The 27,698-nt window shown below is 44.6% G+C and overlaps 1 protein-coding gene across 4 annotated transcripts in view; it reads right to left on the bottom strand.

The window, feature by feature from the left end:
• Positions 1 to 641: 641 nt before the first annotated feature.
• Positions 642 to 27,698, bottom strand: part of MEIS1 (Meis homeobox 1) — a 103,997-nt gene continuing 76,940 nt past the window's right edge. For 2 of the 4 annotated variants that reach the window (XM_035320155.1, XM_035320153.1), the window contains exons 9-13: positions 22,190 to 22,266; positions 4,985 to 5,043; positions 3,665 to 3,754; positions 3,304 to 3,399; positions 1,066 to 1,205 (exon numbers count right to left, since the gene is read on the bottom strand). In XM_035320155.1, coding sequence (XP_035176046.1) covers positions 3,341 to 3,399; positions 3,665 to 3,754; positions 4,985 to 5,043; positions 22,190 to 22,266 — 285 coding nt within the window. In that variant the 3' untranslated portion in view covers positions 1,066 to 1,205; positions 3,304 to 3,340. Of the gene's footprint in view, positions 1,206 to 3,303; positions 3,400 to 3,664; positions 3,755 to 4,984; positions 5,044 to 22,189; positions 22,267 to 27,698 lie in introns of all 4 variants that reach the window. The other 2 variants (XM_035320152.1, XM_035320151.1) reach the window with 1 other exon arrangement.

Raw genomic sequence — 27,698 nt, 5'->3', positions numbered from 1 at the left:
TGGAAAAATGCACACGACTGATGTTTTGCCCAGAAAGAAAGTCAACATATTAAAAATAAATCTTCAGTCCATGTTTCGAGCTGCATAAAACAGGAAGTGATGTACAAGGTGGTGGTTGCTGCATGGGGACAATGATGCTCTGATGTGACAATTAGGCTTCAAATACACTGCCTTTCCGTTTCCATGCTTCCTCCTACCAGTCTCCTTAAGACACTGCCTGCAACAGCTGATTAATCATTGTTGATGACTGCAGTTTTTCCCATCCTTCCCGATTTACATCTGTTCAGGCCAATTCAAATATGGTGAGTAAATGAATTAGACATGCAAATTCACGCCCCAGGCTAGAAAGAGAGAGAGACTGAGAGAAAGGGGAAGAGAGAGAGAGACAGAGACAGAGAGAAAGGGAGAGAAAGGGGGAGAGAGAGGAGGAGGAGAGGAGAGAGAGAGTGTGCATGGCTGAAATCCTAGGATAGAAGAAAGATTCTTCTGCCTGACATAGTTATTTTAATGCTCTAAAAATCCTGCAAATAAGCCCTTTCTGTCATTTGCAGGATAAGTGTAAGGCTTCTTTTCAATGTAAGGAGGCTTCTGGAGGAAGTGAAGAGCTATGGAAACAACACACATAGTGTGGAAAAATTTCACATTTTTTTTAAAAAATCTATAAGAAACAACGTAATATGGATAACAGTATAATAGCATTTTACAATATTTCACTCTTTGTTCTCTTAATGTCTTATATAGGTATTTAGGATGTCCCCAGAAGTTGACTTCAGTTGGTGTTTTCCTGCTTGTCAGGGTCCCTGTGAAGAATAGGAACGTCCCTTGGTCCAAAGTCGACGCCAAGAACGGAACTCCATAGTCATTGCAGAAAGACAATGTTTGAAATCTACCGCCGCTGCAGACAACGCGGATTCCCTTAAGCTACTGAGCATGAATGTCCATCACTTGTCCACTCACTGCCGGCTCGCCGGTATGAAGCATTGTGGGGCTTGATGCTGACATGGGCATTCCAGGGTGGGGTGGTCCTCCATGCATCATCATCGCTGGGTGGTGAGGGTGTCCAGGAATGTAGGTATGCATGGGGGGGCCATGACGCAGCTGAGCAGGATGGGGGGGCATCTGGGGCGGGGTATAGCTTGGCTGTCCCATGTTCATACCCATTGGACTACCCCGAGACACATAATCCCCTGGCATACTTTGCAGCCCTGTGGAGAGAAAGAGGTGGGTGTGAGTGGCGGGGGACGGCTTCCGCGTGGGACGGTGGGTGCTTTGTGCTCCATGCGCCATGGAGATGCTTCCCATCCGAAATCGTGCTGGGGGCAGAGCCGGCCTGCTGATGGCTGATGTCGCCCGGGGTGGTGGCACCAAGTGGCAGCAGCCCTGGCCTGGCAAGGGGGAGCCCTTATCAGCAGCTACCTGCTTGGCGCTCGAGCCCCGCTACTTCGAATCTGTCCCAAGAGTTCTCGCCATTGAGAGACGGGCCGTACAGCGAGTGCATACGTTTCTGAACAAAGGCCTCATATGAAGCTGAAATTGATAGGATTGCTAAGGACGATTGTTAAATCAAACCTGTATTTTTAAACACGTGGAAAAAAAAAATCAATGGCAGTTATCAATTAATTCTTTCCCTGCGATCACTTCTGTCTGAAAAAATCAGACGCGCAACTCAGTCAACCTTTCAGTGGTTGGGAGAACAATAAGAAAAATTGGACCTAAAACAATAAAACCTCCTGCTTTCCGTGGGCCTCTGCCTTCTGCTTGGATTGCTATAGCTGATGGGAACTGACAGGTGTATTGTTTCGGAGAGCTATAAGCTCCATAATCATCAAGGGTGAAAGGCATACGCTATTGCTAAGTAGGTTCAATTGGCTTTAGTTCTAAGTAATAGTGCGCCGTGAATGCTCTGAACACCTTGGAATCAGGTCTCAAGGCTCTAGCAATGAATAGCTGCTTAATCTAGCCTAAAGGAACATTTTTGAACTAATGAAAATTGCTTATAAAATATACTGTACTCACAGCTCTTTAATCAAAAAAGATGATAATATTTTTTGTAATAACCTATTAATTTAATTGGTCACGAAGCATAAAATACATCATTTAAATTTAATTGACCCAGAAACTAAGAAACAATATTTAAATTAACTAAGCTAGAAATTTCCATGATGAGGTAATAAGGCTGTTGCATTCCCAAGCTCAGTGGAATGTTTTCACAGCTAATTGTTGAAACTTTATTTTTGACTCGTGCCCAGAGAAGACAACTCCAAAACACACTTGGCCTTGGTAACTTCAAACGCTCCCTTAATATAAGCAGAGGCACGACAAAGATGCCCAAATAACTGCTTTTAACTCCAGAAACAAAGCAAGAGAAACAGAATTGGGCATCATTTAAACGTGGTATCGGTGCCTCGGTGTTTCAAACTGCTTTACTTTAAAAAACAAAAACAAAACAAAAAAAACACACACAAAAATTTGTATAATGTCTTTTCCCCTATAAAAAGACAAGAGCCAAAAAAAAAAAAAAATCTGGGACAGTTCTTCTAGGCTTTCTTCACGAGGCCTGCCACTGAAGATTGCATTAATGATCTCTATTTTTGTATACTGAATAAGTCAAATCCATTTGTCACACTGCAAGTGATGGCATACTTAATTTGGATATAGTCAATTAGCCTGGGCTAAGCTCCATAGCCTGCTGTGCACACCTCTATTTTGTATTCTCTCTTTTTCCTTTGCCACACGTAATCCCATTATGATGGACAGACAAAGAGAAATAAACTTGAAAAAAAATCAAAGTTTAGTTGATCGCCTTCCAAAACGTAACTCGCCCTAAGTGAAGCTGCTGTTTATTTTACCTAAAAGAAGTCTCTGTTTGGCTTTTTGGTGTCTCGCAGGTTAGCGTAGAAATGTAACTCATGCATCAACTGCGGTTAGACAGATTTATGACACTTTGGGGACATGCTCTTTCCTCTCCCTGCACTGCTGCAGACTGCTTACATTTTGCAAATCAGTCTGTTGCCTTGGCGACGGGCTCCCCCACCTCCCGGCTGCTGCTCGTTTCGTCATGTGGTCAGTGCTGTATAATAGCATCGCGCCGCGGCACCCGCGGACAGCACACGCAGGGGCTGCGCGGCCCGGCAAGCTTGGCTCGAGCCAGAGGGAAGGGAAAAGGAACCGAAGGAGCCCAGGCGCGGGACGGAGAGGAATGAACAAGCATGAAGCTATGGGCAGGGAGAACATTGGGAAATGCACGGAGGAAAAAAAATATCCCTGGAACAAAGTGAGAACAAAGACCCCATTTGTACTTACTTCCCCCTGGCTTTGCCATTGGGTACCTAGGTGAAGGTTACATGTAGTGCCACTGCCCCTCCATGCCCATATTCATGCCCATTCCACTCATAGGTCCTAGAGGGAGATAAAAATCCGAGAAGATGCCAGAGAATGAGCAAAGTCAACAGATAGTGCCAAAAGCCCCCTTTCCACACCGCAGCCTTCCGCAGGGGCGAGGAGCATTTGCGAGGGAGAAGCTCCCCGCTCTCCCTCGACGGTGCTGAAGGCGAGCAGAAGACAGGCGAGGCGAGGCGAGGCGAGGCGAGGAGGCAGCTGAGATGAGGGCGGAGGACGGCGGCGGTGGTCGCCCATCCATGCCCAACACTACCCCGGGGCTTACCTGGCGCTCGGATGCCCATGTGCTGCTGGCCGTCCATCACGAAGCCTCCCATCGGCTGCCCGTCGGGGTTGTAGGGTGTGCCTTGACTTACTGGAAAAGCGCAGAGGGTTTTTTTTTTAACAGCGCCCGAAAGGGTTCACGTCGCCTCGTGGCCTCGCGTAGTCCTTGCCCCATGCCTAAGGACCCCAAGGATGACCACCAGTGGGGACTCACAACAGAGGAAAAAATCATCTACGGTTCGAATCAGGCGGCTGCACTAACAAGCTCGCACAGTTCGGGCTTAATTTCCTCCTGTGAGTTTGGAAATAAATGAAGTTGGCCATCAGAAATATCGGGACGTGATGAGCCCCCCGCTCCAGCTGCTGCTGCTGCTGACGTCAATGCCAAGACCTGCATAGGAGCTGGATTTTATGGCCAGAATAGTCACACTGAAATCCCAGTGTGTTAAATTACGCCCGTGCGCTTTTACAAGAGCAGGACCTGAACACGTCCGTGCCAGAGATTTACCTCTAATGGCAAAATAATCAAATGTGCTCGGAGAGAGCGCGTCGCCCAAAGGCGTCTTTGACAGCGACGGACGTGGATAGCTGGGCAGGGAGGCTGAGAAAACCAAACGGACCACGGGTAACGGCAAATGCCCACACAGAGCTGCAAGCCGAGATCCCAGGCAGGACTGGCACATCAAAACTTTGGGTTAAAAAACAAATCCCCCCAAAGGAAAACCCAACCACTCCGGGATCCCAAAAGGCAGATACTAAAAGGAAGAAACAAGAGACAAAAGGACTGTACCCAAGTCCCGCTACCTGAACCGTAGGTTTTAACTGTACATTAAAAGCTGCCTTCAGAAGTGGGCTGCCTTGGGTTATTAAAGCACATAAAGCTCTACCTCATTGAATGTCTTTGAACTTTACTGAGTCCCACAAGCGATTCTGACCCCTTTGCCCTTTTGACAGGTAATAAAGTTTACAGCAATTCCACACCAAGCCATGCACCAGGGAGTGGTCACAGGAGCAGCAAGAGCTGGGGAGGAAAACTCAAAACAAATGCAAAAAAATAAGAACAACATTAATTCCAAATGCGCTCAGAAAGTCCGGTCATTGAGCGGATAATTGGAGTTTCTTCTTTGAATTTTATGTTTTTTTCCCAAAATATTTTCATTGTGTTAAAACTATCAGTGAGACAAAGCTGGTTTTATTTTAATTGTCAATCACTCCCAGCATTCATTTCTCATTTATTTACCAGGTAATGGACCTCCCGGTGAATGGCTCGAGGATGGTTTTTGCCTGCGTGACTCGAATACGGTTACTACTGGGGACTTGCCTGCTCGATTGGACTGGTCTATCATGGGCTGAACTATTCTTCTTCTAGCATTAATAAACCTGCAACAAAGAGAGGGAAGCAAATGGTTACGGAGGGGGCAACTTCCAGCCATCCCCAAGCCCGCGCCCCAACGTGGGGCTCGCAACTGGGCTGCGTGCAGCTTCAGACACAGCCAACCCCGCAACCCCTGGTGACCTCCGAGAGTACAGGCTTGGGGTTTCCGAGCTGATTTATGTTTGCCTGCTTTTACCACAGTCGGACACTTTCATTTCATCTTTTCATGGGGGAATTTGCGGAGTTTTCAGGAAACAATACCAGCAACACTCTTTGCGATTCAGAGCGGAGCACAAAAACCGGGTGGCGACGGAGGGATGCTTGTAAGGGCATCTGCTACCTCCCCCTAATTAGTGACATTTCTGTCTTATGTCCTCTGACTTCTTTTTCCATTTTTTTTTTTTTATCAAAACCTTCCCCTACCTCTTGCAAACCTAATTCTCTTTTAATGCCCACTATTAAGATAATGAACTGTGATGGCAGAACACCATCAAATGAGGGAACGTCTGGAGTTTTATCACCACTAAGTCACACTGCTGGGGACTTCAGAGCCCTGCATTCCTTGTAGCCATTTCTTGGTGGGTTTTTACACCCCCCCCCCTCTCTTTATGCAAAGTCTGAGGGGTCAAGGCGAGGTCATAGCTTTACAGTAATTGAATTTATAATCCTGTTTTCTCCAGCTAGGCCTGACCATTTACAGCAAACATCTTGTTAAACTGTAATTACTGGACTACTGAAAATTCCCCACGAACAATGAAAAGCAGATCTTGGAAATAAAAAAGGTACGGTCGGTTTTAAAAGCAGTCCTCTGCAATCGTACTCCTCGTGTTTTTTTAGCTCTTCGCCTCCATCTTGTAATGGCTGTTTGGGGAAGGAATACTCAAAAAAAATTGGAGCAAAACAGAACAAGGGGAGAGATCACAAGTGCTCCCAGTCTCCTTGGCGTGTAGTCCTGGTGGCACAGAAATCAGGAGTCTCAAAAGCATGGCTGGAAACCTGTCCCAGCAGTGCTAGAAGAACTTCTCTTGTGGTTTTGCTAATCAGCAAGCTTAGTTAAAAACCATTTGGAAAAAATCTCCATCGAGATTTAATTACGCTATGGCAAAGCCTCATAACCAGACTTTACATTCTTTGAAAGAGAGAAATAATAACAAAAACATGTATTCCTCAATATTTACTAGGAAAGGAAGAAGCGTGAGCATGGGTAAAACCACGCTACGCTTTGCAAAACGCAGTGCTAAAGTACACAAAGGGATACTTGGAGCTTGGTTTTGTTGCCTTTCCTTGCTGTGGCTTAGCAAGAGCTCTCCTGCAGCAGAGATAAAGCCACCGGGACGCTCCCAAAGGAACCACGGTGCCCACCCCTTCCCTGACACCGGCCCGGATAACCATCACACAACACCGCACGGGGCTGTTTGTTTTGCCATCATCAAAGACCAGCAGGGGCAATTTGGGGTTCCTCCTATCTCCCCTTCCTGGCTGCTTCCCATTATGCAAAAGCTCCTGCAAAAGATGTTGGGACCTAATCAAGGCTGTCTCAACCAAACAGGCTCAAAATGTTCCACAACACAAAGGCACAAATTCCAGGCGCCGTGCTGGAAACCTTACACCTGAACTAGGTCATGTTTTGTCAGCAACAATATTGTATCAATTTTTGTACACACTCCCAGTAACAAAAAAAAACCCTTAAACTCAGCAAACGGTGTTGCAAATCAGTTTATCATTATCTTGTACAAACCATGAAAATTAGAATCATGTGAGCAGAAGGTTAGACTAATTCTCCTTTCTCATTATAAGCACAGGTGTAGCACAAACACCATGTGAAATAAGCAATTAAAAAAATCTGCTTTTTTCCCCCATTAGCTGCCTTAGCTCCATGACCAATTAGAAAATTGTTTAATATCTGTAATCTGCATTTGCAGAAAGCAATTTTCACAGTAACTCTCCCAAGTAAAACAACAACACAAAACCCCGGTGCCCCAGCCATCTCTTTTTGCACGCCTGGCAGGCACTCGCTGTACTCGCTCCTTCCCCCAAATGCCCCATTCCCCAGCCCTCTTACTGGGGTGGGTTTGGGGCTGCTCGTTGAAACCTTTATTTGCCAAAAGCATTCCCCAAAACCAAAAAGAAACCCTGAGCAGCCACACAAACATCACAACCTTCCCCTCCAAGTGCTTTCGGGAAGAATGAGGTTCTCCTTCCAGTAAACCATGCAGCTGGAATTTGCCAATAATCATCTGAAGATGTGGCTGCAGTAAAACCTCTTTTCACCTGTTTGCCCCGTATTATCACTTGGGACGCCTGCTTTAAGAACATTTTACACACAGGTACTTAATAGTTAGCTTCTTCCTACGCATTCCTATAAGTATTTTATATAAGTAGCTGATCTGCAAACCAGCCCTGTGTTTGGATGTCTTCAGGGTGAATTCAGACGCAAGAACATTTTCCTTCTGGGCAAAGTAATAAAATGACATTCTTGCTCCTCCCACTAGAAGTCAAACCGAGGTCAGCTCCCCATCCTTGTATCTGTTTAAATAAACTGGTCCAGCTGTTTGTTTCCAGGATGCCCTTTAACCTTCTGTCCCATCCTCCCTGCCTTTGTAACAGAACGCTTTACTTTGCATTACAGTAGACTCCAAACTACTATGCATTAAAAAAAAAAAAAAAAAGTATTCACTTTCAAGTTTCTTCCTGCATCTCAAACCTGGAATTCATACGAAGCCATCAGATTAAAACTATTAATGTGTCTTGCCTAGAGAGAACACAATGCAGTGCTGTTACGTTTATAAATCACATCCGAGAACTCTTTGCAAGCAAAACTGCGAGTTAGCTGTGGCTGCAGAAATCCACGGCATGGGGATAATTTCGTCATACTCTCTGTTGCTTTCTTTGATAGAAGGGTCGTTTTGATTGCTCTTTGAATTTCCAAAGTGCTGTGTTGATGTAACATCAGCAAAACCAGTGGAACAGAAAAGCTAAGAGGAAAAACTCTCACTGCCCCTTTTCCTCTACGTTCACATTCACCTATCTTAAGGGAAAGAAACCCTGATTCACTCTGATTTTAAAAGTTCAGAGGAATCAAGATCTAAAAAAGGTATTTACATATTAAGAGCTACTCCTATGTAATCTTCTCAAAATATGACTAAGCATAAAACTTAAGGCCATGATTAAAACCCCTGCACAATCTTACTCGGGTGAGTAAAGATTCACACAGGCTCAAAGGGCTGCACGTAGGGTGCATTTTCCCCATACCACTGCTCTATGCATTGACACGTTTGCTCTGATGTGGGAGTGCTTTTTGGTTTTTGTTTATTTTCTCCCTAAAGAGCAGAATTAATAGTGGCACAAACAGAATGACAACTTGTACCCATCTCCCAGAGAACTCTGCAAAACCACATAGTCCCAACTTGCTCTTATGCTTTTTTTTTTTTTTTTTGTCTCTTTTTGCAAGGGGGAGGATCTGACATGGAGGAAACGTTTGAACAGTTGGGCAAACACAGAAATTTGAAGACGATGGTACTTATTATTATTTTTAAAGTTAACTTTTCCTTGCCCTTTTGGGAATGTGAGATCATGCCTTTCATCGCGTCCCGACAAGCGAGCAAGAAGGAGCTCTTCCACCTGCCTAACCCCCAAGTGAAGATGCAGGAAACCCTCTTTTGTGCCATTTGCACTTTCCTAGGATGTTTTCTCTTAGCTCTCGTGCCCTGGGTCTGTCCCCAGAGGTCACCGGCAGTCTCCGTCACTGGTCCCACGGGTGAGAGCCAGCCCCGGACCCGCGATGCCGCGATCTGCTGCTGCACTCTGACCTTCAGCTTGGCCGCCCTCGTCGCGACGCACAAGTTTTGTTTCTTCTCAGTGAGGGGCGGCATGGATGGTGATGACAAAAGACTATTTTATTTGGAAATTGCCTACAATAATAGCAGCCAGAGGGCGGGTATTTTCGTAGGGTCACAAAACCCTCCGAAAGGCGCAGCTCTCTGGGCTCAGGTTACAGCCCTGGTGACATTTTCTGCATAGATCTGTTCTTTCTCCCTTCCCCTTGTATCTTAGTTCTGTTTAGTGAATAAAACAAGGCCTTCCTTCGCTGTCACGAGTTCCCAAAGTCACTTTTGCTCAGGAATTGACAGAGTGATTGTGGGGGCTTCCAATTTGCGGTGTTTGAATGAAATTTCCCAACGCGAACTGTCTGAGAGCCGATGCTGATACTCAGCGCTATGTTGCATTTTCCTCTCCCCTGGCCCTGAAGGATGAGGACGGCTTCACACCGGGACTGACTTCTGATACCTGGAATTGCAGGGGCTCCTTGTCAGTACTGTCCCCACACACTGGGTGTGACTGCAAGCCAGGAGTCTGTGGATCAGCAGCAGTGCCAACAAGTTCCCCCAGATCCCTCTGCCTCATTTTGTCTCTGAGCTCCTTCTAACAAACCAGGTTTAAGGACTTTAGGAAAGCCCATAATACCTACAAACACCATTGCTAAAATGTCTCATCCCTCTGAAAAAAACAGCATCCCTCTTAACAACAAGCAAATCATCGTTTTTATAAGAGATGCCGAAATAACCGAATACCTTCAAACTCACAAATAATTCACTTGTAAAACCAGCCATGGTATTTTTTACATACTGTGATCCTTCATTTATACCCCAATGAAACAACTTTCTCTATTCAGCACTTAATTCCTCAACGCTTAACAGGTTTATCTCTAATAAAAACAATTTAAATGGAAGTGTGCTATAAACTGGGATTATTACACTTCAGTAACTGCATTATTCCTTATTTTAATGTATTATTTTTTTTCCTTGGGTATTTGTTTTCCAGAGCTTTTTCAAGGAATCAGTTAAAGGAAAAAGAAAAAAGAAAAAAAAAAAGAAAAAAAAAAGAAAAAAAAAAAAAAGATTTCACAGAATACTTTCAAATGTTTAAAAAGAGCCTTAAAAATAAAAAGTTCCCTCTGTAATTATGAACAGAAAAAATAACTGCAGACTTTTGAATGGTAATCACATCTCCCCGTTCCTAAAATGAGAAATAAATGTTAAGAGTGCTTACTGCCGTTATTAGAAAGTTTTGATCCTGAAGTCAGTTAGTGAGCTTAATGACCCATAACTACCAGTCATTAGCAATCCATGCTCTCTGTACTCCCTTTATTTGTAAAGAAAAAAAAAAAATCCAAGACACTCAAGAAACTTTGTTCAATTTAAAGTCAGACCTTATGAAGTCATGTTTGGCAACTTCTTGGTTTCTCCTCCTCCTCCTCCTCCTCTGAAATGAAGACAGTTCAGGACTGCAATACATCATTTACAACACTAAATGGAGGTAGGGAGGGAAGAGAGTACATGGGCTGCTAACCACCCACTCCAGAGACGTAATAGCGGAGTTGACTCCAAAGGCAGCGGGTCTATCCATCAGGAGGAGCAAGAAGGTCTCCTGAAAGCTCTCCTCTTCCTCCCTCCTCTGCTGGCAGCACCAGCCCCAGCAACTGCATATAGGGCTGGGGGTGTCGCAAGACAATATTGAAGAGCGAACAAATAAAATACTATGCAAAACGAGTGATGAAAAACCACTAATTAGCTGACAAATTTGATGTAAAGCACTAATGAAAGCCACGTGTGGTTCTGCAATTTAGTTTTAAAAATAGCTTCTGACTTCAAGCATTACTATGTGACCCCACCGATGTATTCATGTTGTGCATTCAGAAAAGTTGCTTTAAAGCAGGAGAGTGCTATTGAATCTCTCGCAAGCCAACCCTGCTAATGTACCAAGCATATCAAGTGCAAAAATAGAAAGCAGGGAGATGGGATCAGGTATGTGCTTCTTGTACGAGGGCTGGCTATGCCCTACATTCAGCCAGCCCAACGTGCCAGCTCTGCCCTTGGCTGCATCCTGTGCTCAATCTCCTCCAAACCCTTTAAACCCCTTCCCCTCCTGCCGCACACCCTGGTTTCTTCTCAAACCACCGTGGGACAGATCCTGCCTCCAGACCAACAGGTTGGGCTCCAGGCAGTCACAAGGCGAGGGCGCCCTGCCACCAGCCCTGTGGGGCGCCACGCAGCTCTGGTGACCACCTCAGGGTGGCAGCGAGCCAGGCGGTGGCTTGTACTCCCCATGCAAGAGGGATAGTTGATGGCTTTCCATCACGGCACATCCTTGAGCTCCCGGCCCCGCTCTCCCCTTGGCCCAAATGTACCCCTAACCCCTCATAGGGCTGGCGGCTACTGGATCAGTCTTTCTAGAAGAAAGCTGGGCAGGAAACGCTCTTCCTGTCTTGCAAAATTGTTCCTGTTCCCCAGCAGGATGGAGCTAAAGCCTATTTGTATTTTTTAGTTAGTTCTGAATGCAAAACAAGGGAGGGACTCGCTAAGGATGGGTGAAGAGCCAATGTGCCTGGGGTAGGGCTCCCCAGAGCTGTACCTCCCTGCTCTGCCCATCTCCAGGGCCTCCCACATCATAGCCGAGCTCTCCAAAGCCCAGGCTGCCGCTGGCCTTTCCGCTCTGCTCTCCTCTTTCTCCTCCTCCCGTCCATAAATGCTGTTTTGCCTTCAAAACAAAGCCCTGCCGAGACGGAAACTCTCCGGTGACGAGCCGGGTCCAGCTTCTGCGCTTCTCCCCGCCGGTGCCACGGAGCCCCAGCAGATGCAGCGCTGCCGGCCTCGGCTGCGCCAGGGGGGCCCACAGCAAAGCTCATTCCCTGACACCGCAATTCCCTCGTGGTGCAAAGCAGATGTAAACTCGCCCTCAGCAGCCAGATGATGTAAGGGGAAATCTTTAAATGGCAAAGTGCCAGCAGAGCTGACCTCCTGTCTCTTCCCTACTCCCAAATCCCAGTGCAGCTGTACTCTGTTGATCTCCGTGTGCCACAATTAGCCTTTAAGGAATATGGCAAGGATTCATCTAGCAGAGCACTGCTCAGGCTGCTCTAACTCACGCCCGGGACAGCGCTGACCCGGCACAGCTCTGCAACTGGGTACGCGACACGCTGTTGGCCAAAATCTTGCTTCCCCCTAAAACGCTCACTCTGTGCAAGGACTGATGCTGCGTGGGCACAGGAAAATTTGTGGTCCCTTTTCCACTGCAGGCTGGCAGAGTGGTTAATCTCAGCGCCATGCAGTGCACTGTCTTCGCTGGGATAGAGAAGTATGCACGTGAACGTGCAGGCCATGCCACAAACCCCAGGATCTCCCACAAGCTCGTGGCAGAGGGCATGCAGGCCCTGCAAGCTTTGGGAGCAGCCCAGACAGCAATGCCAACCTCCCAGCACGGTGTTTAGTACCAGTAGTACCAGAATGGAGCTCCCCAGCTCTGAAAGGGGTCTGAAGGGGGGTCTGAACCTCAATTTTCCATCTGAACCTTCAAGAGAGCCCACACAGCTGGACTCCGTAATGCAGGGCCCACTCTGGTGCACACAACACTCGCAGTGCACGCCAGCGGCCCGCCTCCAGCAGATCGCTGCAAACCAACAGCCAGGGTCCTACTCGACAGCAGGGATTTCCCTGGGAATGGGCCTGAACTGCCAGCCAACGACATGCCATTGCTTTGCAAACACTCCTCTCCCTCAGCAATTTCCCTTTCCTCTGTTGATTTAACAGCATCCCTTATTTAAGCCACCGTCATGTTTGTGAGAGGTGCCTGCACGATTTCTGGGCTGTCTCCTGCCACACAAGGGGTCTAAACGCAGTGGAACCTCCTTCAAGGCCAAAGGTTCTCATCCATCAGCTGGGAGCCTCGTCCAGCCACCTTTCCTCCCCATTCACCCCCATTGTATTCCGGGTATGGCCCTGGGGCTGGAAGCCATGCCTGCTCCTCCAGGCCCAAGCAGCATCCCCACACCAGCTCCTCCCAGCCTGTGAGGCACGGAGAAGCAACCGAAGGGTCACCAACCCCAAAGCTCCCTGAAGAGGAGAAGATGCACTGAACCTCTCTGTGGGACCTGTGGTTTGCACATGGAATAGGCCTTGGCATCGCTTCGGCCTCTACCTTGAGAAAGCAGCCTGGGGCAGATGAGGAAAGCTCTGATTCCTGTGGTCGGGCCCTCCCCACCGCGGCTGAGACAACAAACACGAGCACGTTGGTGTATGCTCTGTGATGTGGGCACCTGCGGAACTGGTTTGAAATATTTTTTTTATATTTTGGGGGGGGCTGAAACCACAAAAGACACAACTCTGAATCACGGCCAACCTGAAAAACAACAACACGCTTATTGAGGATGAACTCCCCCCCAAGCCATCCTACGTCAAAACGTTGTTGTCCAACCACTACTAACAACCTACTTGGTAATCTACTTTACCTAAACATAATTTCCCATTAAGTGAAGTAATTCATTTTACTTATAATCCTCCTCATGATGGCATTTTATTCGGGGAAGGAGAAAAGACATCCTCAGAAAGCAATGAAAACAAAACACGCACGGGGAGGTCAGAGGAATGTCAAAGATAAAAGGAATTTGTAAGACCGAGGGACGTACAAAGCTCAGCCCCCCCAAACGGGATAAAACAAGGAGTATAAACCACCTTTATAAACCTAGGAGGAGTCGGACATCTCTTGGATAAGCCTGAATAAAAAAGGAGCAATTGATACTGCACTTTATCATTAGCCAAAAAGCCAACAAGGACTACGGTGCCTGGGCAGAAAAACAAATAATAACCCATGAAACTGTTACATGACCTAGATTTCGTGGAGGACTGCAGAAGTAATATTTTTCTTTTTTTTCTGCAGCATCTGCTGCTGTTTCTTTTCTTTTCTTTGAAAAAGTGAAATAAAACACAGAAGCCTCGTTAGCTCTAATGCTGGTATAGCCAGCCATACATCATTTACACTGCATCATTTAAGGGCAGACAGGGCAAAACGCACGCCCTCCAAAGCACTTCCTCTCCCCAAGCCTCTGGCTGTGTTTCATTTTTGAGAAGAGAAAATTGTTTTATCCAACGAGGAGGCAACATTTGCCCCATTTTTAATATTTCAGGCTGACTTTTTAACCACTCAAAAATGCAGTTTGTTTTATGCAGGTGCAGCCTGAAGCTAGCTCATGATGTAAGTGAGAGAGAGGGTCTCTGAGGGCACCTTTCCCAGTGTGCTGGCGTTTCACTTCGCCATGGTTAATCACTGCACACCAACCTCAGCAACTGTTGACACAAAATAGGTGGAGATCAGGTCTCTGCAAGCACAGAATACCAGAAAGGCAAACTATATGTAAACACACTTCAGATAGATTTGACAAGAGTAGACCAAAACCTGACTTGCAAAGAAATGACAAACAGCTACTCTCCCCTTCTCTCTGCCTCTCTCCCTACTTTATTTTATTTTATTTTTATATCAAGGCTGCTTTTTCTGACAGAAGCATCTCTAACCCAAAAGAAATGCTAAGCCCTGGGACCTATTTACAGAAGGCAGCACAGAGCCCTCCCCTGGATTGCAACGCGGCATTTCCACAATACAATAGCGCCCTGGATGTTTTGCCAAGCTCAACTCTTGTTTTCAGGCAGTGCACACCTGAATCTCAGCCTTTTAAGAAGCAGCTAACAAAGACTTCTGACCCCTACCCTGATCCTGCCCTGCAAAGCCAGGGCAGGAGTGGAGAAAAGAACAACTGGAGAATGTTTGAACAGTGCCTTTTAATCTTATCTTCGTGACACCTGACAGCACATTTGTTACAGAATATTAATGCATCGACTAAAATGTTTGTCAGGTACAAAACCACCGTGGCAGGGGATGGAAAGCCCAAGGGAAAATATGAATTTTGCTGCATGTTAACTCCTAAAGTGCCGAGCACCTCCAGCTCCTCTGCCAGCAGGTAAACAGTGCTGGCAACGTGCAGCACCCTGCCATGGGAACTGACCTTTCTCTCTCTCTCGGGAGAAGCATCTGTGCTGCCATGCTCTTGCAACTGTTTCCAACACCATTTATTTTATTCACTGAATGCTCAGGCTGCTGCTAATTACTTTGTTAGCTCATGCAAAATCACTCCAAGTTTGCTGTTCAAATAAATGGTGTTTCGTCTGCTGGTTTTGCCCATCCCAGACCCAGGGCCCATCAGATCAAAGTTCAGGGGATGCATGGTCCCCTGGCTCTATGGGACAGCATGACCATGGTTTTGGGGAAGCTTAAGCCTCCTTCCAGCTGGGGCAGGTGCAGGCTGCAGGACTGGACTGAGCAACAAGCCCAGGAACCTGGGCTGTGCGCCCTTCCCCTGCTCAAACTGAAGTCCCAGATGACAAGGGGAGCATTTCCCCCTAAGTTCTTTTTATCTCCCTCCTCCAAGCATCTGCCCCTTTGGGAAAAACACATGCCTTTTGTGCCCAAACCGTGTCCCTGCTCCTTAGGCCTGCCCATTGAAACGACCCCCCCGCACGTTTACACCACTGCATCACACTTTTAAACGGCTTTACTGAACCAAAAACATACCGACAAACCCAGTGTGCTTCTAAAACCCAGTGATACGACAGTACCTGATGGCTCTGAATCCACAGCTCTTCCCCCAGCAAGGTATTTGCTCAGCTTTTCTAATAATACCTAGCTTGTCTGGCAGCTCTCCAGGGCTGTCTAAGGCAATATGCAAGCTAAACATTTTTCGTCTGATTTCAATATTTTCTTATGAGTAACTATACAGTATTTTACCTAGCGAGTATTCCTGATTGCTGTAATTTAAGAACAGAGAAATAGACTACAGATGTAATATTATTATTACAATTGGCATTCAAGGTGAAAGGCATAACAATTAGCTAAGACTTAGTGAAAACATAAATGTAAAAATCTGCTTTAAAAGCCCAGCACATGGTATGTTTAGAACAGCTAATTTACCGCACATATTCCGAATTGCTCAAATGGTACAACAATTCACCCAGCAAGATACTTTTTAAACGTTTTTCTTGGGGGTTTTGTGTGCTTTTTTGGGGAGGTGGGGAGGTAGAGGGTGTGATTTTTACATTGCAAACATCTAATGTCTTATTTTTCTTCAGAATAACAAACCGTATGTGTTCTTTAAACCTGGAAAATAGATTCTTTCTTACTTCTATTCTTCTGGGTTTTGTATGCATTCCCATTAAAGAAGCAGTGTTTAAATGACATCTGTAAACATATTCTTGAATTACAGAACGAAGAAAAGTAGAATAGTTTCCAAAATCTGACGGTCTCTGATTAATTTTGCATAGCTGAAGTTGAGAGGATAATTTGTGAATGTTTTAACATTTACAAGTAAATAAGTACTTGCATTTACTGTATCTGATTACTGAGAAAAGTATTTGTTATGTTATTACACAGATTCAAATTGCATCTTGACCTTTTCTCGTTTAATCTGTTTACTGCAACAAAAGCAGTAATAGATAAATCTGAAAACAAGTGTATATTTTACCCGCCTCTAACTAAAGATCCCCGTGTGTGGCACGCTCTGCAAAGCAGCAGAGCGAAGTCTTGCCTGTTTATTGTATCCTGTGATTTGGTAGGCAGTGGGGGCTGAAAATCCACCCCTGCGTATAGGACCGGCACCTGCTTTTGCTGTGCTCCCTCCCGCAGGCCTCCTCCCCCTCTTACACCCTAAAAATAGTGCTTAAGTGGGACTAAAGTGGCGCGCTGGTCATGTGCTGGCCTTTTGCTCGGGGTGAGTTTCACCCTTGGTAAGGGAATTAAGCAAAGCTGATGTCTGCACTAAATGCCCGGCCCCAACCGAGTCTGGCTACCCCCTCAAAGGACTGCCATGGGGCTCGGCCACGTGCACGTGGGAATCATGGGGCAACAGCAGCCTGTGGATTTGGGGTGTCTGGGGTGTGATTTAGATGCACCAAGCCCCAGGCACGCTGAGATAAATAGGACTTCTTTCCAAAAGGCGGTGTGGCGGAGAGCCGCGCGGCTGCTCCTCCTTCCTCTGCATCTCTCCCAGTCTGCGTTGGATTTTTCATCTTTTATTTTTATTTTTATTTAATTTCTTCCTTATAAAGTTTCAGCAAAAATAACTTCAGCTGTCTCCAAGAATGAGATTAGGGAAATTTGCATTATTTGATCATTTTTTCCAGTGTGTTTGGTTGGTTTGTTGTTTTTTTTTTTGTTTTTTTTTTTTTTGCAAGCCTAGGAAATTATACACAAAAATGACATTTAAAGAAGCCAAGGTCATAAAATCAGGAAGTCAAGAGGTAGGAAACTGTATTGCTAGAGCTGCTTGCATCCTATTCCTTAATCCACTTTATAGGCAAGCAGTACGGTCACCGGCTCACGGTATGATTTTTTATAGAGCCCAAAGCCTCAGTCACCACAATGACGGTTATGTTACGAGAACAAATCACTATCATGTAGAAAAATTGATCTCTACAGGAAATAAACATCATCAAAGTTGAGTGAATAAGGCAGCGAATGGCAAGAAAATAAAAGCTCCTGGCTGGAGCAGCTGAACACAGTGCTGGAGGACGGGATTTTTAGCTGCTGCCTTGGACTGCTTGGGAGCTGCTGAGTAAATCACTGAAACCTAACTTTTCATCAGCAGTTACCAACTCCTTGTGTCTCTCATCTGTGCCCAGTGCTGGAGCTTGGAAACGTTAGATGCCAAGACACTAAAAACTTCAAGTTTCCATGAACTTGGAGATTGTTGGGCTTTTGGATGTGGATAACGTGCCATCATTCTGAGTCAGCTCAGTCCCAAACCGACCCCAAACCGGTGGATGGGCTGGACCTGAACCTCCTGCAGGCTCAGTTCCTCACCTGTAAACCACAATACTATGCCCTCTCTTTGCAGGGGAACTGGAAATAGATCGTACACTTGTATGCATATACAGGTAAGTGGAGGTCAGTGGAGAACCTGGGTATTACAGTGCTAAGTGCTACAGGAAAGCCCATCAGGAATTATTAATTCCATCTTCAAGCATGGTTTGAATACGGCTCAACAAATGAAGCGCTGACGAATGAGGGTAAGATAAAATATTGACTAGCTGCTCCATCATTGTCTGGTCTGTGCCCTAGATAACACAAGGGCGTTTTGGAAAAAGCAGAACAGAAACACCTAATAAAAGGCTGGCATTCCCTCACTTTGGAGCTTTAAGAATTTGCAAACTTCATATGTATATCTATTTATAAAGATAATTTTAATGCAGTTGCATGCGTTCTATGTAGAGAGAGAGTCACATATAGATATGTAAACATAGAGAGATACATAGGGGCATTATTATACAAATACACAGACCTTTACCTGTGTATTCCTAGGCTTTCATAAAGCAAAACCAAGCACCTGACACCTAATACAGCCCTTGATGAGAATTGACCTATCTCCTTAGAGTACCATGAGGAATTATTTGCCATTAGTTCTTAACAGGACGAGGTTCAGCTGGGATGCAGTAAACAAGGAAACCATATAGATTGTTCGATATAGCCTGGCTGGCTCTCAGCTGAGGTAATAAGTGATTGTATCACACCTCCTGGATATTTCAATCACCAAGCGGTGGCTTTTATCACAGGGGAAAAGCACCTTATTAACCTGCACTTCATCAGGTCCCTTCCGTGTCCATATATGCAACGCTGTCAAGACTACCCAAGTTGCCCCTTCCAGCTCATGTTGCGGTACTCTGAACCCCAAAGTGCTGCGGGGTTAAATGACTAGCAAGGCGAGGACCTGACCGGTTCATTTAGACTGACGAGGTATCGAACTTGGCTACCTCCCTACCTGCAGGAGAGTTTTTGTAACATGGTAAAGGCTTCCCGCTTCCCATGGTGCAAATACCCAACTGTGGCACAAAAGGTGGTCCTAAGAGGCAATGCTGCCTACTTGGAGGCAGAATTGTTATAAAAAAAAAAGGGGGATATGGAGGGGGGTGAATCCTCCACATGGGTAATTAAAAAGAAATCCAACACACACACAAGAAAAAGGGTCAAGTTAAAATTGGTATTTTTAAAGACATGCGCCCTACCACTGGTAGGTTTTATGGCACGCCTCACATCATCACCCCATTCCTGTGACTCCTCCACCATCAATAGCAGTTGTGTGCATCAAGCCGGGGAGCCCGAACACCGGGCAAGCTTTATGTGAAAAGCACCATTTTTTCGTTACGGCCAAGAACTGAAGTATGCAACTAGCACATACTGTAAAGGCATTCAAAATATGACAAAAAATTGTTCAAATGCTTTCAATCTGCAGAAAACAAATGCTCTCTTCACTGACTTCTCTGTGGCAAACTTATAATTCTATCCAGAAAATCCAGCATTCCCAGTCTGGGCTAACGACCATGCTACCAGACATGAGTTTATGTTTTTCATGCACATTTCATGTATTCCCACATGCTGTGTTGCTGCCAATAATTTATGACTGATCTGCACCCAGCCTGCCCTTCAGCATTTTATTTAATCTCTGCAACAGTGATTTACAATGACTCATCATTAATACAAAAATGTACATGTGTGTTAACAAGTTGGGAAGAATTTAAGGAGGAAGGCGAAATTTTTTGAAAGTTGTGGCTGAATGACTTATGAGCCCGCAGAAAAGAGGCGAAGCTAAACCAGAAACGATACGTTAGCTCTTCCCCACAGCGAACAATTTGGGCAAAAAGGAATGGTTCTCATGCACGCCGCGTTACACAGAAATGTATTTTTCAGGGAAAGGCTGGGAGAGGGTTGCCCACGCCCCCAGGACCGAGTAGCTGTTGCTCACCCCATGGCCAGCTGCTTCGTGCGTGTTTGTGCAACCTGCATACTCAGCCACGGCCCCACAGCCCCCTTGCTCTTCTGCACCCACCACAAACAGCTGGACTACTACACCCTAGCATCTCCATCCACCACCTGTGATTGAAAAAGCCCTGACTGGCTCTACAGTGTTAAATCTTGTGGGGCTGGGGAGGGAAGGGGAATTCTCTCAATAATTTACACAATTGTAACGCCACAGCAGAATTACCAAACGAGCTCAAGCAGAGGAAGCCTGCCCTACATCCACAAGACTTCAGTTATAATGTATTTTGACCTACTTTTTTTTTTTTTTTTTCCTTTCCTTGCACATAAGGAACTTATAAAAACACATCTGACACAAAGCCAAAGTAAAACTCAAATCCGAGGTGGGATGGGTACTAAAAACCACCCTGGAAAGTCACACGGGATAAATCCCACCAGCTCTAGTTCAAAGCATCCCATGCTCATCATCCAGAAAATTTTCTTTGATAAACCATCCCAAACTGACCCATGTGCCCAGGCTGGATCCTGCGCTCAGGCCAGACCCCCTGCCCATCCCTTTTCCTGTGGTGTGCCTGTCTGCATCTGCTCCCACCTTCACCCACAGCCTCCAGCCTTCAGTGCTCACCCAACACACTACTCCGGCTGGAAGCTGATCCGTGTCCTCGCCTGAGCTGCTTCAGCCTCCCCGTGTCACCCAGGGGAGCTGTGCTTCCAGCCTGGCTTTGCTCATGAGAGGAGGATGGAAGTGAGAGGACAGGCACCTGTATGAGAGGGGGCTCGACACGCCGAGGAACCTGCTCCTTGGCACTCCGAAGCAACGCACACCTGCTTCACCTTACCATTAAATAGGACGCCTGACACAGACAGCCCCTACACCGACCAGACCAGACCATCTGTCTTTCAACCACAGAAATGAGGGTATCAACTAGACAAAACCTGGAGGATACAGAGCTGAAACAAACACTATTTTTTTCCTGGCTTGAGCCAAAATACTGCAGTTTGCTTTTACTTGTAACATGTATCTTACGTTTAGTGCCTTTTATTCCTCCATTTTAAAGTATATTGGAAGCCTGCTTCACATGTACTAAATATTTGGTATTTCCCTTTATTCGGTGTCTTAAAGGGCTTCAAAAAATTGATCTCCCAGGGCTGCTGTGGGGTCACAGAAATTGATAACCCTTACAAGCTATGCTTATGTGAGCCCGCCTGCGTCTCCCAGATAGTGCACTTTGTAAATTAATCCTCCAAAGGCAAATATATTGTAAGTAGCTTGTTATCTCTAAAGTACTAAATTGAAGAATACATGGGATTATATTGACAGAAATTACATTTTCTGTAATGGGGTTTAATATATCTGAAATCTCTCCCATAGGCTCCCACTCTCTCTAACACAGGAGGGTTTGTTAATGTAGGTGCAATGGACATCAAGACCAAATTTATTCACCAAAATGGATTAGGCCATGTAATCAGACCTTCAGTAATATTAATCTCTGACACTTATTGAACGGAAAAAAATACTTTTGTCTGCAAACTGGCATTCCTCCCTCCCTTTTCCCCAGCAGGCTCGCCGTTCGCCTTGGCCATTTTCTGGGTATTACTTCAAAGAGGATAAGGTTTCCCATCATAAACACTAATCTAAAAATATTGGGACAATTAATTAGATACAGTTAGTTTTACAAGGTATTAGATTGCAATACACTTCAAATATGACACTAGCTCAGGGACAGTGGGATAAACCTGCATTTCAATGCAGGAACAAAAGGTAATAAATCAGACATTTTTAAATGGGTTTGCTGTTGTGTTTTCACACTTAAATCACAAGTAATCTTCACTGGGGGCCTTCACCACATCTCAGAAATTTAGCAACTCAAAATCCACTGCACAAACAGCACGGATCCCAATATCCATAGAACAATCACTACTACAGCAAATCAGGGGCTCCAGCAACCCTCGGCCAGAATAAATAAATACACTTGCTCCACACGGTACTGCAGCAGGAAAGAGCCAGATTGTCCTCAACGTTTGTTCAAGCTTTCAAAAACTGAACATTTTAAACAAACCAATAATTGGATATAACAACGTCAAGTCAAAAAAAAAAAACAAAAAAAAAAAACACCAACAGCATTAAATAAAAGCATGACAGCAGCACAAAATAACAATACAGTCTGCAGAAATGGGGCCGATTGCCCATTTTTTCACCCAGCTTCTCAATGACAAAGTTCTCCAAGTGGATGTGGCCCTGTATTGAAGAGGACATATCCTCAGCCAGAAAGGAGGACTGGTACCCTGGTGCAAACCCACTGAAATCACTGAGAAAGCGATGGGCAAGTAAAAACTGCTGGTTTTCTGCAGTGGCAAACCTCCTAGCTCCCATCACGGAAACCACCCGCTTGGCTATACCACTTCTGCATCGATAAACTGCCGGGGGAAGCAGACAAGACAAGGTGTGTCCTCAGAAATGCAAAGCGTTAGCCAGAGGGTGCCAGCGGCCGTATAGAAACACTAAGGAAAATTACTTACCAATTGTTCACTTGAAGTATAGTGAGCCCTGTGTCTTGTGCCAACTGCTTTTTCTGTTCTTCTGAAGGGTAGGGGTGCTATAAGACACCAAAATAAATATATACATTTAAAACAATGTATTTTTTTGCCTATTTTCTATTAAAACAAAACAAAGCAACAAAACAACAAAACAAAAAGCAACTAAACAACAACAACAACAACAAAACACAAAAGAAAGAAAAAAAAAGAAGCATGACATCTATTATTGAAAGGTGAAAATGCTGAGGTGTGTCACTCTTTTATAATTATTAATGGGCTACTACATCACTTAATTAATGGCAGTAAAAGACAAGCCAATTATAAAGATTAGTGAAGTGGAAAAATAACTACTTAGGATACTGGCAGTACCTTCATACTCAAGAAGGGTATTTTGTTGCATTAGATGGAAGTTTTTACACTTGTCTTGAATGAGTGATTAGAGTCAAATCACAATTATTATTTTTTTCTGTCTTTCACAAAACAATGAAGAATGCGTTATAGCGCTTCTTTAGGAAACTAAAATGCCCTGATGATTTCTGAGATAGCAAAGACAAATCTTGCCAGTGCCCCAAAATAATTTGCAAATAAGATCAGCATCCTGAACATAAACAAATGCCTGCATTTTGAACACAGGCCAGCACAAGGTCAGCGATCAGCACATTTTTGCCTGACATTAACATAGCTGTGCTGCACTAATCCTAAGAGACAGAAAATAAATACTGGTTTAATTGAAGATAATGTTAAAATTAAATCATAAGTTAAGTTTCTTGTGAGAACTTGATTGCTTTCTCAGAAAATTCACTTCTGCATGAATACAGATTGCTTAATAAATCAACAGCAAGAACCACATCCAAGTTTGAATTTAGAAATGACATTAGCAATATCATTTCTATCCTTCCCCTCCATGTAAAAACGTCACTGTCTCGCAAGGAAATGGCCAAACATTACAAACGTAGCAATCCCCAGGAGAAACCCTGCTCTGGCTCTCAAGTCAGAAGGCTCCTAACTTGGACGTGCAAGTGTCAGTGCACACCGACTCTAGATCTGGGCCGCTGCGAGGCACTTCATAACATTTCAATAACATCACTTGATAAAACTGTTTAGACCTACCCAAACATTGCATTTAACAGTTGTTTGTCAAAAAGCATTTGCTGTTATACACACATCTGTTTTTTTTTCCCAAATAGCCCCATATTCTTTGGACGTATTCTTCAGCATAATATCACAGGAGATGTAAACTGAAACCTTGTAAAGTCTAAGAATTTAAAACCTCATAAAAGTCAGTGATCTTATTGGGACCGTAACTATTTAGCAGCTTTTATATACCCTTGTAAACAGCCTAATCTGACATCTAATGGCTCCGTTGCAGGGCTGAATCACCTCACTTCACCAAATATGGATTTTTGCTGTAGCGTCCTGTTGCCCAATGTGCCCATTTCAAAGCCCACTGCCATGGCCATCAGCTCCAGAAGACACGCTTACCCTGCCAAACACGGCAGGGAACTTTCCATTCTTCCACAAACAGTTCTTGACAGTAAGCCCACAGATAACCTGTGCATCTGTAAACAACCCGCTCTACTTTGTGCATGTTCACTTCTTTTTATGGGTGATTTGCATTTTATGCATGTTAAAGTCCAGCATGAATTTTAAAGGCTGCCTTATATACGTGTTCATCCCCAACAAAGTCATACTTGACTTACATGCCTCTATCTGAATATAACATTTTGCTTCTCTTCAAAGAAAAAAAAAAAAAAAAAAAAAACAACTACAGAGCTACAGAGACAATTTGCAACATTTTCATCTTTATAGCTTGCTTCCCATTTCATTACTTTGCTATCAAGCGAGGACAAAATTATGCTTTTTTTTTCTTATTTCACTTTGCCACCTTACATGTGATCTAATTTTAAGTAATTGAACAAACTGTGTCTAATTTCATGCAGCAAGCAATAATTACTAGACAGCCTCTAGCTATTGGAATTGAGAACTCTGTCTCCATTAAGCAATTTTCAATTGTTCTGGACTTTTTTCCAAATAGACAAGACTGGATAAAATTAGCCATCAGAATAATACAGTCACTGTAAAAATAATTGCTTTAAAAGTCCCAAACCCCAAATTCCTTAAATTGTGGGATGTGTAAGGTCATCTGATTTTTTTGGGGGTCTCATAGCCTAGCACAGCATAAACTGTTAATTTAATAAAAATCTTTAACTGCCAGAATCACATGGCAGCCACGACTTCATGTCGCTAATCCCTCTTAGCTGAAGGTTCCCAATGCGGCAGGCTTTTCAACTACAACTGGGTGTGTTTAAAATATCTTAAACACCGGGCATCCTTATTATATAAGCTTTCTGCAGATCGTACCAGTTGTTCCTTTGTAGGCTAAAAAAAAAAAAAAAAATGACTTGACAAAGAATCAGCATGCCACAGGCTAGGTTGCTATAAAAACATTCAAAGCCTTGTTGCGTTCCCACCCACAGGGCTAGGAAGGCCTGGGCTACAGGCAAAGGCAGACATCACATTGCAACAGAGAGAAAGGGGGAAACCCTGAGAACTGCCATTTTATGAAGAAATAGGAAATCCACTCAAAAGTGCTTTCGCTGATCTTTATTTCACCCAGGCAGCAACAACAGGCACCCTCCTAAAGCTTTATAATGGTTTGTTTAAAGACATTCAGATATGTATGGCTTTAACTGGGTATTTGCATGTGTATATATTTTATATACAATATTTGCACGTGTATATATATATATATGGATATATGGAAGTGTGTGTATATGTACATATATATGTGGAAGTGCGTGTCTTAAAACAATGCCCTGATCCTCTTTGGCAAGTACACCTATCACTCCAGATCACTTTGGGATATCAAAGTAAATTGTACCACTGTTCGATAAACAGTGACTCGAGACCTTTACTTTGTTGTGTACATTAGCTCCTACCATTATCTCTTAAAAGCTTAATTATTTGCAAACAATTGATCAAGATGGGAATTTGAGAAAAGATATGCTGGACCACCGGGAGAGCTGCAATGCATTAGGAGAGCAAACAGAATTACCTTTAGGTCTTACAATAAGAATTAACGATTGGGACCGCGCACGGGGCAGTGCAAGTAGCTGTAACGCTCTTGCTGGAGTGTTTTCCATTTGATCTGCATTAACACCTCAAGAGCGAGTGAAAGCCATAAAATGGTGATTACGTATAGGAAGGCTGACCCTCCTTCCCAGAACCAGCCTGGGGATGCTGGAATACTGCTGCCAGGCCTTCTTGCCAAGGCCAGAGAAAAAGGGCAAATCCAAGAGGAAAAATTAAATAATAATAATAATAATAAAAAAGGAAGGAAGCAGGCTTGTAAAAAAAAAAAAAAAAAAAAAAAAAAGCATTTGAAAGAATAAGGCTGACAGCAAACGACCGAGTCCAGCTCTGATACTTGCTGATAATCCCTGCTCCTTTGGATTCAGTAATGCCGCTGCAGCATTATGGAGCTGCATCCACCTAACAGTATGAGCCCTAGTGCTTTTCCCTTACCATAAATCTAATGCTGAAATGTGGATTGTTTGGCACCATTAATGTGTTTTTGAGGCTCTGTGGTATTACTTTTAATAATGACTTAGTACAGAAGTGATTGCTTAATAACACCATCAAAGTCTGCATGCAAATGAAAATTATCCCTGGGGGATTTGCCCAGGGTAATATGAACAGTTAAGGAACATTTGAAAAGGTAAAAATAACTATGCAAAATATGAGTCAGAGCAGTCATTTTAGCAGTAACAAAGAAATCAAAGTGACAGAGAGAAAAATGTAACTTTCCATCATATTCTCTCCTCACTGTTTTATGAATGATATTTAGAGAGCAGTAATCTTAATGAAAGCCCTTTTTTAATGCAGCCAAGATCACTTTCAGCAAAACAAACAATAAGACTTTTTTTTTTTTTTTTACCACCTTTGACTACAGCCAGTGGGTAAAGTCTACAGAATATACAGATGGAAGGTGTCCAAGTTCCTATCTTAATGATCCTCCTTGTCCAAACGTACTCCTTTCATCAAATTTTCCACCACAAGCTGCCCGTGCTGGATGCCAGGACAGTGATAGACTTTATCTTATCCGTGCTGGTAAAGAAGTATCAATAACACTCCCTCCCCTTCTGACTTGCCCACTGGAGCAGCACATCCTAATGGTCACAGAAAAGCTGAAAACAATCCCGCACAGGGCTTGCTGCTGAGATACTGGGAGGCAGAACTGCCCCTTCCCACCCCAAGCTGGTCATCTGGGGCAGCACCAACACCCAACGTGCCAGCTGGCCCCACCAAAGCCCGGTGGCAGGAGTGATTTCCCGGCACAATGTGGCACGTTGCACTACGAGGGGCAGGGGAAGGGGCCGGGGAGGAACTGATCTAACACGGGGAGCGGTGGCAGTGCTCCAGCATCGCCCTTATCACGGCGGTGCTGCCGCTTGGCTGAACCATTTCGGAAGTGCTTTCATCCCCTTCCTCCAGCCCTCTGCCTCCTCCGGAGCTAAGTTTAATGCACCAACACGAGATGACCTTGAGCTAAGCTCTGGTATGCAATGGGAGAGAAAACACCCCCCAAAATTTACACCCTATTAACCATTTTCTAACCTCAGCAAGAAAAGAAAAATAAAACCATGTGAATTTAACATTTCTGAATGGCAAGCCAGCTTGCACCTAACTCGGTAACTGGAATAAAGCCCCCCAGCGACACTCTGAACCCTGAATCCTTGCTTTATCCAAACTTGTGCAGGGTCAGCCAGCGCACCGGCACAGCACTCTGGGGCTTTCCCCTTCCCCTGCCTCCTCCTGGCTTGTATTTGAACAGTTTACATTGGTCACCATCAAATTGATCTACAATATACATATTTTTTAAATATCCATAATGCTTTCCTATTGTCTCTTAGCTTTATGAATTAGTTTGACTGTTCCTGTGAATGCCTTTTTGTCTCCTGACTGCACATTATCAAAGGGACACTTTGTGCCCACCATTTGCATTACAAAAGCAGTGCATGGTGCAGCCTAAGAACATAGCTTGAATTTATAGCAGTTGAGCCCTGGGTCCTCACACATACTGGACTCGGAAAGAATAACGAGGGCTCCTGCCTTCGCCAAGTAGCCAAAAATGTTTGGATCACTATCAGCAAAGTCACCAGACTTCAACCTGCTTCCTTCACTCGCCATTCAGAGGGAGTGACACAGACTGCGCTCAGCCTGCTCACCTACTCTGCAGGCTGCGGGGATCGCAGGCAGGCTCTGTGACCTGCTTTACATTCAGGCTGTAAAAAGTTGCCAAGCTGAGGTGAGCTGCTAGGGGAAAAAAAAAAAATCAACTCGGAAGCCGAAAACTCGATCCTGTTTATCACATGGGACTGGCTCGCACGCTGGAGGAAACACTAAACACTGAGCAGGAAGCTGTTTTATTGGAAGTGCATCTATGAGGATAGGAAGAAAAACCCTTTGCAAAGTTTGCACAGTCTTTTCC

This window comes from Oxyura jamaicensis, chromosome 3, assembly GCF_011077185.1.
Source record: "Oxyura jamaicensis isolate SHBP4307 breed ruddy duck chromosome 3, BPBGC_Ojam_1.0, whole genome shotgun sequence".
NCBI classification, from domain to species: Eukaryota; Metazoa; Chordata; class Aves; order Anseriformes; family Anatidae; genus Oxyura; species Oxyura jamaicensis.
This window is presented reverse-complemented; position numbering and strand designations above follow the sequence as displayed.